We start from the raw sequence: 16698 nt of genomic DNA on the forward strand, positions 1-16698 counted from the left end.
GAGTCGTAAAAATAAATCTTGTCATTTAAGTTCGTAAGTATAATCCGCGAAAGGTTGAGATGGCAATTGGGGTAAGAGGCGAGGGGACGCACCGCACACCCGCATGAAACCCGCGCTCGACCGCCCCGGGCGCTGTGCAGATGTGCGGGCCTCCCCGATTGCCATCTCGACCTGTTGCGTACTATAGGTTATATGAGATGAGATCTGAATACATTAATGCCTACGTAGGTATCTATACTAAATTATTATAGACAGCCAGGTATTCCGCCTCAGAGGTCGTCTTATGTCCGGCTTGTGAGGTCATCCTCACGTGACTTCCATTTGTTTTTATATCTCGAGGCAAATTTAGATCGGTTTCTGAATAATCAGTGAATCAGCTAGATCTTGGTGTCCGTCCCGGGCTTCGCCCGCGTGAAACATTGATCAAACGAGGATAGTGATGAAAATAATATGAAGATAGTATTTACCTATTAGATTTTGATAAAAGTTGGAACAGAATTTTAGTCAGGCTTTATGTTAGTATGCACCGAGTACAAAAAATTGGTTTTTAGTATGCTTCCGAACTACGAAAATTTCATCTAAACTTTAGTGATATTGCGTGTTATACGTCTACATTACCTACGCACAAAAAAAAAAAAAAAACAAGTAAATTATTTTATAGAGAGACATAAGACTCCTTGGCGTGTGGAAGTCCCTAGAAGAGACCTATGTCCAGCAGTGGACGTCTATTGGTTGATGATGATGATGATGATAAGACTCATCATCAGCGCGCCGCGCCGCCGACCCTGCACGGGACTCCTCTCAGAATGATACGGCTTTAGTTAGGCCATAATCCACCGCGCTGGCCAAGTGCGGATTGGCAGATTCCACACACCTTTGAGAGCATTATGGAGAACTCTCAGGTATGCAGGTTTCCTTGCAGTGTTTTTCTTCACCATTAAATAGGTTATAGGATAATACAGGTATCTACTTGAAGGATGTACCTTGTTCCTTATGTATCTATATATCCTGATGATACATGGCAACAAGGTTTTACAAACCATTGAAATAATTCTATAGAAGGTACTTACGACTATCTGAGATTTATACGATTCCATGCTATCAAGATAAAGTGATTTATTAAATCCAATAACAATTAAAACGGTGGGGCAGTAATAAATTGTAGGAGAACAACGGTACCCATCGATAACGATTATTATTTATAACCTCTGATTACAATGTAGCATTTAATATCCACAAGCGGATATTAAATGCTACATTGTTGAGTGGGCGTCGAACTTTGGGATGATTTTTTTTCTACTGTGCAGTTATTATAATTGAGATATACCTAATTGAAAAATTGAGATATAACATTATATATTACGAAAAATCAAATGTTACACATTTTCATGAAGGTTCAATTTGGTTGGTTAAGTACCTATCTGATCGAGGAGTCTGCAGACGAAACAAAATTTTAAGAGATATTTCATTTAGGCTAGCTGTAAATTTTATTTTACTAACAAAGCTTAGTAATCATGATAATATATAAAACACAAACAATGTTTTTACCGGTTTCATTAGAAAGGCAATAATGCGAAGCTAGTTTAAGACGAGTGGGGGAAAAGAAATACTTAGGTACCTAAGGAATATTTAGCGTAGTACCGGGTATCCGCTAGTTACTTATTAATGAAATATTTTCTTAATCGTGATTGTTTGCTGTTATTTATTAAGATTTTTATCCGTACCTAGCTTCGATCAGCAAATATTTTATTAACTTTAGGTATAGCAATTTGTTTCAAATTTAAACAATCCTGTTGGTTAAAATGTTTTTATAGTCTCATGTTCGCGTAGATTCATGTTTTCTAAAAATTCTGTTGGATTTGTCAAAATTCTTTCTAATCCACCCCTAGGGTGCTCAAGGAATATTTTCTACAAATTTTAAACCTCCGGATCCACCGATTTAGTCTGTCCGTTGTCAGTCATAGTACCTAATACCTATAGCTAACGCCTTCTAAACACATGTCTTCTGCAGTGCAATTTAGTGTGAATTAAGTCTACAGTTTTCGTAACCTTCTCGAGCAAACAATAGGCAGTTTAAAACATCCTAGATTCCATTTGACTTCGACCTAGAATTCAACATTATCAAAGTACTTCCAGTCGTATCATTATTTCATGATATGCATTTGACTCAAAGTGACAAACCACCTCACCTCACCTCAAAGTTACTTAACCAACTGACTGCGCAATCGCTTCATGTCTTCAGCTGAGCATCTGAGCATTTTTAACAGCGGCGTCCATCGAAGCGCCTCGGGGGCTTCTCGAGCGTTTGAACATTTTATAGCGGTTGTGTACCTATCCTATGGCTCTATTAAAGAGGCTAGACGATCAAACAATAGTAGTCAACATGAGCCCAGCCTAAGGGCGTTTGTGCACTCATCCGTGATCGTACGTATTACTTACGTTACGTATTTGTATGATGGCCACTTCGAAAAATCACGGATACGAACCAAATACGGATGAGTGCACAAACGCCCTATGTCACTTCATTCTGTTTCTGAAATACAGAATAGTCACGCCTCAATGGCCTTGCCTAAAAAGCGTGTAGTTACTTTAATATTCACACGTTAAAGTCACGTATTATTGGCGAAGAACCACTACTCTCGTCTCTAAAAGTAATCGATAGAATATTGCATTTTTAACATTGGCACTACAATTTGAAACAATCCGGGTCATTGCCGTTCGTGATAGAAGCAAATAAAACTCTGAATGGGTATCTATAGGTAACTAAACTGTATCAGGTGGTTCATTGAACTTCCCGAGTGGCCATAAATAATGAATGAGTTACTCGTATCTATCATGATTCATGTAAGCTTCAACCTGTCAGCTGGTTTAACTCTTTCTTTTCGTTCAAAAAGCCTTACAGAATCCGACAACCGCGTTTTAAGAGTAGAGAACCTTGTAATAGAGTACCTACCTAATTACAAATTAGATTTAATCGTAATGTTCTTATAATCTTATTCCTGCGTCAAAGATCATGTACCTAACCAGTTTTGAGCTTACTATCCTATGGGTGATAATCATATTAGATTTTAATTCGAGGTTTTGGAGTGAACGCCCGAATCACATCAAGAAATCCCGAATAAGAGTCGCTGGTGACAGTAGATGATGCGATGATGTGGACTCAATGACTGGTTCTTTCTTTTCCTTTTTTATCAGAATTCTGCTGTTTAGCAACAATTCATATATAAAAAACTAGTCTAGGAGCAGTAATATTATACATCAGAGTCTATCAGCCGCACTCAGTCGCTTAAGGCATTAATTGGTATGGATAAGGAAGCGACTCTGAGTGCGACTGTATGTAGTATATCTGGAACACCTACTTACTTATCTAATATTATTTATTTCTCTCATTAGCGGCAGTGGTGATTTAAAATAGCACCTGCAGTTACTTTACTTTTTATAAAAATTTGTAGTTTGACATTGCAAATGTCGAAGCTCGCAAGCGACCTACGAGCCTTCAAGGCTGTTTTGATATTTTTCCAATTATTCAGAAAATACAAAGTTTCATTTTCGTACTACTACTACTACGTACGTACTACGTACTACTACGTAGGTACTACATTTTTTTGTTTTTGTTTTTTGAACATAATAAAATTTCAAAACCTACTTATTGTTAAGTAAATAAAACGGGCCGAGTTGAGAACCACCTTCTTTTTGAAAGTCGCTTAATAGTTACGAATTACGATAGCCAAAAACAGCGTTGGGATACAACAGATTTACCACGCCACCAAATGCCCACGATACAACAGATTTACGTTTTTATTTATATAAGTCATAATAATTTTGCCCACGACATGGAAGAAGAGTTAAGTAGATTTCTAAACGATTTGCTTCTTCGAACGAATTGTTGTGCAAATTAGACATTTTCCCATACACGATTGTTTTTTACTTTCTAAGACTTGTCTAAATTATGAGACTCACAGCGTAACCTCGTTATTTTACAAGTAAAACAAAGTAGATTCTTCGGATTACTTCAACTTGTTTATAATTTGAGATATGAGAATTGGTTCATCATCACGATCAACCCATCTCCGGCTCACTACAGAGCACGGGTCTCCTCTCAGAGCGAGAAGGGGTTTGGCCATAGTCTACCACGCTGGTCAAGCGCGGATTGGCAGACTTTACACACCTTTGACAACATTATGGAGAACTCTCAGGCGTGCAAGTTTTCACACGATGTTTTGCAAGTGATTTTAATTACTTAAAACGCACGTAACTCTGAAAAGTTAGAGGTGCGTGCCGGGGATCGAACCCCCGACCTCCAGTTAGGAGGCGGACGTCCTAATAACTAGCTATTATTATACCTATACAGCTTCATAATGAGAATTAGTTACCTAGTGATAATAAAAGATGAAATGTGAAACCGGATAGATAACAATAAGTATACGAGTATAATGACGCACAACCACATTATTAAGTAATATAATAAAAAATAATATTTTGTATTTAATTAAGTATCACGTCGTATAATATCGAGTCACATGTTCCTCTAATTCAAGGGTAGGTATATGTAACTTACCTAGTTTTACGTAAATAAATAGAAGCTGCTCAGATGGGCAGTTTTCTATAAGCTCAATCCATACTTCCATACTATCCACAGACGTTTCTACTCGGTGATAAGTACTATCCCAGTAATCGTTGGGAGCTCTGCACTCGAAATTGTAGACGAGTAGATATACGACACATAATCCAGTTAGGTAGGTCTGATTTCGAGAAAAAGGTGAGCCACCGAAACCAACTCGGCTGGGCAGCGTTCAGGAATCTTCGCGATGTGTTCTTGTCCAAAATTCCTCAGTGCTTGAAGACCAAAGTCTTCGAACAGTGCTTGTTGCCAGTGATGACATATGGATCCGAGACATGGTCGTTAACTATGGGCCTCATAAGAAAGCTCAGAATCACTCAGCGGGCGATAGAGAGAGATAATATGCTTGGAGCTTCTCTGCGTGATCAAATCAGAAATGACGAAATGAGGAGAATTAGCTGACATAGCTCAACGGGTTGCGAAGTTGAAGTGGCAATGGGCAGGGCACATAGTTCGGAAAACCGATAAAAACCGATCCCAAGGTGCTAGAATGGTGACCTCGCACTGGAAGGCGCAGCGTTGGAAGACCCCCCACTAGGTGGATGGACGACATCAGAAGAGTCGCAGGGAGCCGCTGGATTCAGGCGGCGCAAGCCCGTAGCGTGTGGACCCCACAAGAGATCTATGTGCAGCAGTGGACGTCTATCGGTTGATGATGATCATTATGTAAAGACATAACTAGTACAGTATAAATAGCACCATTTATGACGTAATAAAATTTAGTTACATTTCAGTCAGACTGATTAATCACCCTTTATCCATTTATCCATTGACCGGTTTTGGGCCAGGAAGTGATTAAGTAAATTATACTGGTTTGGTTGCCCGCTGCCCCGCCCACTTCATACCTACAATAAGCCGATACACGCCATGTCTTAGATATGCAATGGCAAAATCCTTGTGACTCCAATTATCCATACAAATATTATAAATGCGAAAGTGTGTCGATCTGTCTGCTTGCTTATAACGGCCTATCTGTTTAACTGATTTTGACGACATTTGGTACAGATATAGTTTACATCCGGCAACGAGTACTATTATATCTTATAATTGTGGCCACGCGCATTAGCAACTTGCGGGACTTATCACTACAATTCTTTTAACCGCGTGCACTGTGTGTGTCCTCCAACCAGGCAAATCCGTTGTGAAATAAATCAAGCCTTATATTTATATCCTAGTTATATTTTTCTATTTAAAGGCTTGGCCAAGTCGACTTTGAACTAGGAAACTCATATCAAGGTTCTGCAGTCGGTTACTTTTCAATCTTGCAGGTCATTCATCTGTCATGTAACCTTTTATAGTATTACATTTACATAAAATTACTACTGCTTGTGCATATACGTATGCGAGTTGTGTAAATTAGGTTTTAATTAAACTTATCTAAGAATATTTTACTACCTATAACCTACTCGTTTTTGTTTTCTCTTAACTCTACTAATTCTACTCTCTGTGCTACTTTGTACTACCTACACAAAGTCTGTGTTCTTGATTTATTTTCTTCTATATGTTTTTTATTGTCTATAAAGACAATAGAGACAGACTTTTTTATTTAAAGAACTTGAAGAAGCAAAGTTAACAATAAGTACCTATTAAATTTAACTAGCTTATTCCCGCGACTGCATCCGCGTCGACTATACAAATTTCAAACCCCTATTTTACCCCCCTAGGGGTTGAATTTTCAAAAATCCTTTCTTAGCGGATATCTACGTCATAATAGCTATCTGCATGCCAAACTTCAACCTGATCCGTCCAGTAGTTTGAGCTCTGCATTGATAGATCTGTCAGTAAGTCAGTCAGCTTTTCCTTATATGGTAATTTTAACTATCATCTTTTTCTTGTTACAGGATAAGACGAAGTCTATGGTTTTTGGCGGTTGTGTCGCTACAGACACAGGCGCAGAAAAGCAGAATAGAAGACGTACAAACCGTTCCTAGTGACTTAAGAAGAGCCGTTAGCGAAGCGATAGCTGCTGAGAGAAGGTTTTTGCTGGGAGCTAAGGATGTGTAAGAGAATCTTTTTTAACTTATACCCGACTATGAATGAGTTCTGATTTTAGCAGTCTCTTTGTACCCTCATAACTCATAGGAACCCTGTGCAGGGCCATGCCGAACATGTTTCGAAGCGGTGTTTTTATTTTCTATGATACATGCTGGATACATGTCATGGACTAAGGTTTAAGAGCCAGTGCGTGCCAGGCCGTTATTTTATAAAAGCTGAAACTTTCTCTGCACATTGTTCCTAACACTGGTAGGAACGTTTGTTTGGATTATGGTGGTTTTGGGAGATAACAGGTAATAAAGGTGTAAAAAAATCAGTCAAAGTATCAAGTCTAATTTTTTTATATATTCTTCAGAGTACCCTAATATTAGAAATCACGTTATGCATTGCCAGACACTTAGTATCATGGCAACCCTCAGCCAGACACCCTTAAAATTAACTTATGGGAGGTTTTGCAGGGGGTTGCCACGATAGTGTCTGGCAAAAAACACGTTTGGCATGATGCTTAGATAAATCGCGTGATTTGTGGCTGTTTTCGTAATGTGTGATTAGCTTTGCTAAGTAGGCAAATGAGTAGGTCCTCGATATATTTTTCATTTTTTACAGGTATAATTGTACTTCTGAGGAGGACGATGTAAGCAACACGCCGTGTCCTCCCAGCAAGTACCGCAGCGCCAGCGGGGAGTGCAACAACGTCAGGCATCGGCCGTGGGGAAGAAGGGGCGATGTACTCATACGACTTCTGCCTCCGAATTACGCTGATGGTAAGCTATTATTTACAGATAAGCGCCCCAATTGTGTAAGAAAAACGTATTCATGTTTCATCGTTATCGTAATTGTTTTCAAATTCTGGCCCTTGCTTGGCTGTGAAAATGTATACAGCGAATCAACCAATCAAAGAGCAAAATTTGCTGTTAATTACGATAACGATAAATACGTTTTTCTTACTCAATCGGGGGACTGATCTACTTTTACTTATTAAACGATTTGACTTACTGATCTACAACTGACATAGTAATCTATGCTATCTATGCTATTGAAAAGTGCTATTTGACCTCCGAAATTAGTCAGCGAATTCTTGATATATTAACTTCATTAAAAGTTCACCGCTCTCTTGGCTGTAATTAGGATTTTATGTAAATCTCACGAATAGGTATATTGGTAGATATAAATCAGAATTTAATAGATGCTATAAGTAAAACTGTGTGTGAGCAGATGACTTGGCTTTTAAGAGATCAAGCTTTAGCCACATACCTACCTGAATTGTTAAAAAGTAGTTAGGTACCTAAGTAGGTCATGGTCATTTGTCTTGATTTGATTAACCCTTAAGTAGGGCCTACTTATTTTAGTTACGTCTATACTATTTTGACAGTTTCAGTATTATTAGCCAAAAATTTGGGTATAGGGCTACACATTCATGTTGAAATCGCCCTACATGACCTAAATAAATCAAAACCAACAATAATATTATGTTGACCTTGACCTAATGCCAAGAAACCGGGTTAAATCCTGACACAGTCACAAAAAACCTACAAGTTACCTACACAATGTGGAACACATGATTTTAATCCTTTATTACAATAAATTTTACTGCTGAAAATCCCACCATCTGGTTTTTACTGATCCGGGCACTGTCATTCATAGAGCATTTATCGATTTACCTATATTTATTTCTTTTGCCACATTATCATTCACATTTTCTTCTATTAGCATATTATTTATGTAGCTAAGCCAACCCATGCGAAGTCGGGTTGAATCTGCATGATAGCTAGTTTTTAACAAATTCAACGTTGATAAAAATAAAAACTTATGTCTATAGATTTCAAACACGATTATAATAATTTATAAAAATAGCAATAAACTAGTAACGCCAGTTTTTCAGCTTCGGACAGTGCAAACTATTTTTTCAAGTCGAATAATAACAAATGGCTTTATAAAAAAAATCCATAGCACATGGATCTTATCTCTCAATAAATTAAATGAGTAAAAAAGTCTATATTATAAGGCTTGTTTGGGTAGACTGCTTATTATTATTTTCTTAATTTAAGAGATATTCAAAAACATGATTTTGGTAGGTTAAACTATGTCGCAACCAGGTGATTGACCTAAAATTTATAACAGACAATTTACAACAGATTGATAGATATACAGACACTTTCGCATTTATAATATTAGTAGGTATATCATTAATTATATAATACCTACAGATTTTTTCGTAAATATATCAAAAATTTCACGCTCGCTTCGCTCGCGCTTTTATTTCACATTGGTTGTTGTTTGCAACTTTGTCCACATGGATTTAATTGTTTTTAAATCACGTGGGAACCCTTTAATATAACGGAATAAAAAGCCGTTTCCAAGTGCAGACAAACAGAATGACACTTTCGAATTTACAGTGTCAGTATGCATAATATGAATGGAATATGGATGTCCCGGTAGTCCTTTCAGCAATTATGGCAGCCATAACCTAACACATTAGATGCGAGTAGAGTCAGTTGCTGTTTGTGACGAAAAGTCGGTGTTTACGAACATAATATATGTACAGATAAGATTTAATTAGTTCTAATTGAAGTTATTAATATTAATAAATAATTCAGTTGAAAGTAGTCGCCAATAGTAGATCTACTTGAATAAAATATTTGCATATTATACGCACGTAGCCGCTTAGAAATATGTAGGGCACTTGTAAGTCTTGAACTACCAGTATATAGGGTATTTTGTAACTTTTCTGATCAACAATGATTAATATTCGAAATGGAATACCTACTGATGTCAATTTTGAGTTATTTGTGTGAGGTCGGGGGCAGCCAAGTTATATTTTTAATTGATATCTGATTTACCTTTGGCTGCGATCTTACCAAATGAGTGTTGGAAGTTACTGTCTAATGGATAGGCCACACCGGAGCCGAACGGCCCAGATAGCCAGATAGGCCGCCACCTGTGAGGTAAATAAACGTCAGTATCATTAAATCAAATTCTTCTCTATATTGTTGCCAGGTGTGTCACAGCCAATGTCACCCCCTCGTCTGCCAGAGCCAGCGCTGGCGATCATGGCGGTGGCACAATTGGCACAACCCGCGGAGCATGACTACGTCACCAGCATGCTGGCTGCCTGGGGACAGTTTGTGATGGACGACCTCATCGCTACAGTCAACGGAAATAAGGTAAATGTCACCCCCTCGTCTACCGGAGCCAGCGCTGGCAATCCAAGCGGTGGCTCAGAACACATAACACGATATGCCATACTGGCTGCCTGAGGACTGTTTGACGACCTCTTCGGCATAGCTAATTGAAATAAGGTACAGATGCGAGGCCTAAACTCCTTTTTTGAGCATACTAAACAACGGGACAAATCGAAGCTACAAGCGTTTTATCATAAAGCTGGTCCATAATGTGTAAGATAAAATGAAATAGAGAACGCTTACCTACTTTGTAAATTTATAAACAAAAATTGCACCCTGGTCGTACGAAAAATTATGATATTACCTATTATTAAGCATGCCTTAAGTCTGCCTTTAAACGTTTCACTGGAAATGTAATTATCATCTACACTGTAAACGGTTAATTTTTACTCTTGCGAAGTTCATGGACAGGTCACGCGATGTCAAGAACCCTGACGGTACCTACAATTATCAATTTTGAGTTCTCCATTATTAAAGTCGTGGTAATCAATTACTTGTCGCATAGGGAACGTTTCACACGTTGTGCGCAGCGGTGCGAAGGCCGACGGACGTAGTTTTTGTTAAAATAGGGCTTCCATATTAAATCTTGAAATTTTGGGACATGTCTTAAGGTTGTCACATCTTGTAAGCCCCCAAAGAATGTTTGTAATTTGGACCCCCAAATCTTTGAATCTTTTTTAAACATCCATTTTTTCAAAGCATGGCATCAAATCAAATTAATATACTTACTCAATTAGGTAATTAGATTTAGGGATCTCTAACTAAGGTACTTAAATTTTTCGATCGTTGAATAAAAAAAATTGAAAGCGGATAGACAAAACACGATAGAAGATTTCACGCAAGTGACGTCATTACAAACATCAAACAAAACTTGTTAGGGGCTACTTCGCTAGCTCTAGCGATATATTTACCTATGGCTCATTCACTTGAAGAAAATTTTGAAGGCTATCAGCCCCAGCAGTTGCAAAACTCATTCTATCTTGCGCTAACTGAAAAACAATGCCAATTTGTGCAGAAAATAATGTACATCGACCTTTAGAAGGAGATCGGATTTGTAAAGCATTGTCTCCGTTGTTGAGACTGACAAAACGTCATACAGGTATGAGTGACAGAGACAACGCTCTACAAAACTGAAATGTGATTCTAAAGGCCGATGTACGTTACTTTCTGCCGCGTACTGTACAAGCTTTGTCGATATAGGGATACCTAGGACTTTCAATGAATTACATTACCTACATGCCGGCAAAAAATAATATCCTGATATCGCTCAAATACATTCATGGTAACACTACTCCAAAAGGCAAACTAAATGGAAGAAGGCTGGTGTTGTAACGCATCGCATACGTCGCAATCTTGAGTCTAATGATGCGCAGACTTTGATTTGTTCAAGCTTGAACTTGGCCGAGATGTTAGAGTCAATTACACATTATTAGACATATTGTTAAGGCTGACCTTCACCTATCTCTAGACTAGCGAAAAAAGCGAAGGGAAATAATATTCTAGCCGTAATTTAGGTTCAACAAAAACAACAAACAACAAACAAACAGTTCCCACAGAATTTTTAAAGGCCCACCCGTTTAAGCAATTTGACGTTTGGTATAGAAACTTTCATCCCGGATACAGGCAAAGGCTACTTTGGTCCCGCAAAATCAAAGAGATACCACGAGATTTACAAACAAATTAAATACCTGGTTCCTACAAGTAAACCTGGGTGATCAAAGTGGAATGTAATATACCGTAGACATCAGCTAGTACAGAATAAATCATCATGATCAGCCCATCGCCGCGGCTCACTACGAGCACTGAGAATTTTCGGAATGAGAAGCGGTTTTGCCATGGTCTACCACGCTGGCCAAGTACGGATTGGCAGGTGAACTTTCAGGCATGCAGGTTTCCTCAAATCCTCGAGATATAAAGCAAGTACCTACCTACCTATGATATTTAGTAATTAAAACCCACACAGCTCCGAAAAGCTAGAGGTGCCAGGAACAAGCCCCTGACCTACCGAATGGCTTTGTGGGGGCGGTCGTCTTAACCACTAGGCTATCATGGCTTGCTACAGAATCATGATCAACGTGATCAACCCATCACTGGCTCACTACAGAGCACGCGCGGGGTCTCCTATCAGAGTGAGAAGGTTATTGGCCATAGTCTACCACGCTGACCATGTGCGGATTGGTAGACTTCACACACCTTTGAGAACATTATGGCGAACTCTCAGGCATGCACGTTTCCTCACGATGTTTTCCTTCACCGTTAAAGCAAGTGATATTTAATTAATTAAAACGCACATAACTCTGAAAAGTTAGACGTGCGTGCCCGGGATCGAACCCCCGACCTCCGATTAGAAGGCGGACGTCCTAACCACTAGGCTATCACAGAATAAATAAATCAAATCAATTAGCTTCAAAGACGCGTAGCACAAATCAACCGACTTTCACATAACAAATGAATAGTGAAGACGTTACCGTCCAATGTAATTGTGTAACGTATGAGCTTTGACAAATATGCGTGTGCAGAGGTGTGCACTTGCCTCTTTAGGCAGGTACTTTACTGTAATTGAATGGCTAATTTTGTAATGATTTTCGAATGAATAGAAGACGTGTTTATATTATATAAAAATTAACGTATGTACTCATTCAAGAAGACACACATTTGAAATCCCGGAAATCCTTATTTAGAAAATGTTGCTCTACTCAGCGATCGTCTATATAGTCTAACTATCTATTATATGAACTAGCTAATGCTCGCGACTTCGTCCGCGTGGACTAGGGTACCTCTTGCCCTTAGGGGTTTAATTTTCAAAAATCCTTTCTTAGCGGTTGTCAACGTCATAATAGCTATCTGCATGCCAAACAGCCCGATCCGCCCAGTAGTTTGAGCTGTGCGTTGATAGATCAGTCAGTCAGTCAGTCAATTAGTCAGTCAGTCAGTCACCTTTTCGTAATATATAAAATATTTAGATCAAAGATTAAATTATAGTAAAATTAAAGGTAGCAAGACAAAAAAATGTGCTCTCTTATGAAGCCTGGAACCTGTTGTTATTGATGTTATTGCCTTACTACCTACTAATCTACTTACTCTACTACCTACCCACTGATTACGAATAAAGTTAACGATTTCAGCAAATTGAACCCATAATAGCCATTAGCGACATTTCCCAGGCAAGATTAGCCAATGAACGGCTTACTGTGTGAAACTCATACTTCCTGTATTGGATCGGAGGTATTAGATGTCAGTCAGCTGATTATGACATGGGAGGGGTGTGGTATGAGGAACTGACTGTTACGTCACGGCTTTCACCGGCGATAAGCTGTAACCTTTCCTCACGTGACCCGCGAACTATCACGGACTACCTACGCGACGACTTATGAAATTGATATATATATATATATGTATATAGTTCGCGGCAGGTTAAGATGGCAATCGGAGTGGGGACACCCCGCACACCCGCACAGCCCCTGCGCTAACCTGGTGCGGGATAGCGCGGATGACGTACGGGTCTCGCCTGCGCCTTATATCCCGATTGTCTGTCGCGTATTATGCGGGTCGGGTGTGTGGGGCGTTGCCACCCCGATTGCCTTCTCGACCTGTCGCATACTAGCGGGTGTGCGGGCGTCCCCCCACCTCACACCCTGACTGCCCCTCGCGTACTATGCGGGTGCGGGTGTTCGGGGGTCGTCACCCCGATTGTCATCAAGACCTGTCGCGTACTATAGCTATTGTTATCGAAAATCATTCTATTTGTCATCAATGCATTGGGCCAATGTGTACTGGAGCCTTCAAATTTTGATAAACGAGGCCTGCTTTACGAAGTAAGACATTTGTCGCGGTAGTCTTTTGTTAAAACTGTTTTTGCTAAAAAAAACTTATTCTCGTATCAAGACCAGTTAGGTACTTTGTTTCCAAATAAATATTGTTATACCTGATAGGAATTTTGTTGTTGTGCCATTCTATCATTTTATCGTTTCCAATAATAGCCTAAATTACCTTTTGCCTTTTTGAGTAAATCACAATAGATTTTGTTGCAAAATTTCGTTTTGCTTTCATATTTTGTTACCTAAGAACTTATCAAGAATAATCACGTGATCTTATATTTTTATCTCCTTTTGGAATAGGGAACTAATATTAGGCTGGGAGCACATTGTCTACTATTACCTAGCTTCTGTTGCCGCGACCTAAAGAAGAATTTCTAAATAACGCATCTACCAAATGATATAAAAATTAAGCTAATAGTTATCTTTTTACCTAATAAGTATTTGGAGGAGGAGTAGCGTACCTAGGTACCTACTAAAGAAATTAAGCTAAAGATACGATTATAATGAAAATGCTTTAATTAAACAAAAAAACTTTCCTAGTAAGTTAGGATAAGTTTAGCTATGGAATCAAAGCTATCCTATTAGTGGATTTTACACACGTTCCTGAGTACGGTAGCATATCTAGGTATAATAATAACTTAACTAATTTATACTTTTTACATTTCTAATTAAATCTTTTATTTCAGAAATGTGAGGGTTCAGTTTGCGAGTATATACGTTCAGCACCGACGAGAAATATCGACAACTGTGTTTTTGGTAAGTTTTTCTGGTATTTATCTCTAAAAAGCTTTCATGTTTACTATTACTACAGTTATAACTACATAATTTAAGGAAAGCTCCGTCTATATTATGTTTGAAAGTAAAGCGCTACTGCACTGGCGTGTTATACCTAAGTAAATAGGTACTTACTTAGGTATGCATTTTTTTAAAGAATATTAGCCATGCTAATCATGACTAATATTCCCCTTTCCCCTCCAACTAAGCGTAAAGCTTGTGCTAGGAGAAAGTACGACAATAGTGCAACGGGTGGGGTTTGATCCGCCAACCTTACGGAATTCAGTCCGCTCCTCAACCGTTAAACTATTGAGGCTCAACGAATTAGGGGTATGGGTTTAGTTAAACTACCAACCCCTTCTAAGTCAGCCCGCTTCCATCTTACCATGCATCGTCACTTATCACCAGGTGAGATCGCAGACGAGGTCTTATTATCGTCTAATGAAATAAAAAATACTTAGTTACTTAGGTACATACCCACTTATTATAAAATTATATATCTCAATGTTAGTTAGTTGCTCTAGGAAATAGCAATCAATTAATCATTATGCTGCGAATACAATTTCATAGACCTATCTATCCTATGGTGAGTTTGATTTAATTAAGAATCTCTATTACCCATGCTATCAACTGGAAATAAATAATCCAAATACCAGCTCCGTATCTAATTTCAACTAGGTAGGTATATGTTCAATGTTGCACCCAGCTCCGTTTCTTAGAGATTCTTAATTAAAACAAACAAATGGTGTACTTATTGAGAGTGCAAAACAGCTTTAGATTGCGTTATCTATGTGCATATATTAAAACCGTTAACCGGAAACTGCGGAACTGTTATGAGGAACCAATACGGAATAACCATGATTGGTATAACCATATAGTGGATAAAATAATTAATACCTACCTAAGTATGCGCCTAAAAGATCCGACAGACCGCAGAAGCTTACGGAGTAGTACGGAACCCTCGGTGCGCGAGTCTGACTCGCACTTGGCCGGTTTTTTTAATAAATGAGCTGTTACGTATCTGACAGAAACTTTGTTCCTAATGATCTTACGGACAGTAAAGAAAATCCCGTAAGTCTGTATAAATTTTCTCTCAAAAATCTGTCAGTCTGATATTTTTATTGTAGCTTATACCTACTAGAATTTTTTTAAAGAATATTAGCCATGTTGAATGACTAATATTCCCCATTTCTCTCCAAGTAAGCGCAAAGCTTGTGCTAGGAGTAGGTACGACAATAAATAGTGCAACGGTCGGGGTTTGAACAGTCGACCATTCGGTTTTCAGTCCGCTCCTCTACCCGTTGAGTTATTGAGGCTCTTTCTTACATCTCCGACCTCTCCACAGAGCACAGGGAACAAATGAACATGGCAACGGGTGTATTAGACGGTTCAGCTCTGTACGGAAGCTCGGAGAAAGAGCTCCGGTCGCTGCGGTTGTATGACGCAGGGAAAATGGACGTGGGCTCTTGTCGCAAGTAAGTGATTTCTTTGTTTTTAAATATTAAAATTTTATCTACAACACTAGTTTGAAAAGCCTATATGACCTAAGAATAGCATGTTTACATGAGCAATACCTACAAAACTTTACAGAAGGAGCAAAAAACTGAATGGAAGCCAATGAAACTTAACTGTAATTAAGTTAGGTCGTTTCGTAGTCGTTTTAATCGAAATCAAGAACTGTACTTTAGGCCTTTTTGCTTGGAAGTTCATATTTTAAATTCAGTGACCTAAATATACCCTATCTGGAAAAAAAATAGTATTAGGTACTATTTTGGTCAGAATTGTAATACTTTATACCGTTTTGTTCAACAGCTCCTCAATTACCTACTTTGTCTGTTGTATTGTAAGTAATATTTGGTGTAAAATGCATGTGCCAAAACAAATAACAGTACCTATTATTTTGAAGACACATAGGCAGAATTACTGTTTTTGTTGGCACTTGCGTGAAGGTTTCTAATAATTTCTACATATAAATATTAATGTATAAAAGACTTGTTTTGTATAAAAGTATTCACTACTTTGGAATATACAATTTATACAAGTAGGTAGGTATATTTTATTGATAGGATATCTGGTAGGTAAATAAGTAGGCATCTACTCTTTGTTCGTAGGTACGGCCGTGAACTGTAGGCTTCGCATCTCAGGAAATCATGGCAAATTATACTATATACGGTACTATTGATACCTGATACAATCGAGTGGCACGACAATCAGTGGAATATTCTATTAATCTTCTATTCTATTAAAATTATCTAGGATTAAGTCCAAAAGCTTCACAGATGATGCCCGCAACTTCGTGCGCATGAAT

General features: G+C 38.4%; 1 protein-coding gene and 1 long non-coding RNA gene across 3 annotated transcripts in view; both read left to right on the top strand.

The window, feature by feature from the left end:
- The window catches only part of LOC138403170 (uncharacterized), a 410491-nt gene that overhangs the window by 323806 nt on the left and 69987 nt on the right, over positions 1-16698 (top strand). The window lies entirely within an intron of this gene.
- LOC117987479 (thyroid peroxidase) overlaps positions 1-16698 on the top strand; it is a 178836-nt gene that overhangs the window by 145971 nt on the left and 16167 nt on the right. The window contains exons 2-6 of one of the 2 annotated variants that reach the window (XM_034974498.2): positions 6463-6621; positions 7223-7380; positions 9614-9780; positions 14303-14372; positions 15736-15865. In XM_034974498.2, coding sequence (XP_034830389.1) covers positions 6463-6621; positions 7223-7380; positions 9614-9780; positions 14303-14372; positions 15736-15865 — 684 coding nt within the window. The remainder of the gene's footprint in view (positions 1-6462; positions 6622-7222; positions 7381-9613; positions 9781-14302; positions 14373-15735; positions 15866-16698) is intronic. The other variant, XM_069502518.1, reaches the window with a different exon arrangement.

Source organism: Maniola hyperantus, chromosome 13, assembly GCF_902806685.2.
Source record: "Maniola hyperantus chromosome 13, iAphHyp1.2, whole genome shotgun sequence".
In the NCBI taxonomy this organism is placed as follows: Eukaryota; Metazoa; Arthropoda; class Insecta; order Lepidoptera; family Nymphalidae; genus Maniola; species Maniola hyperantus.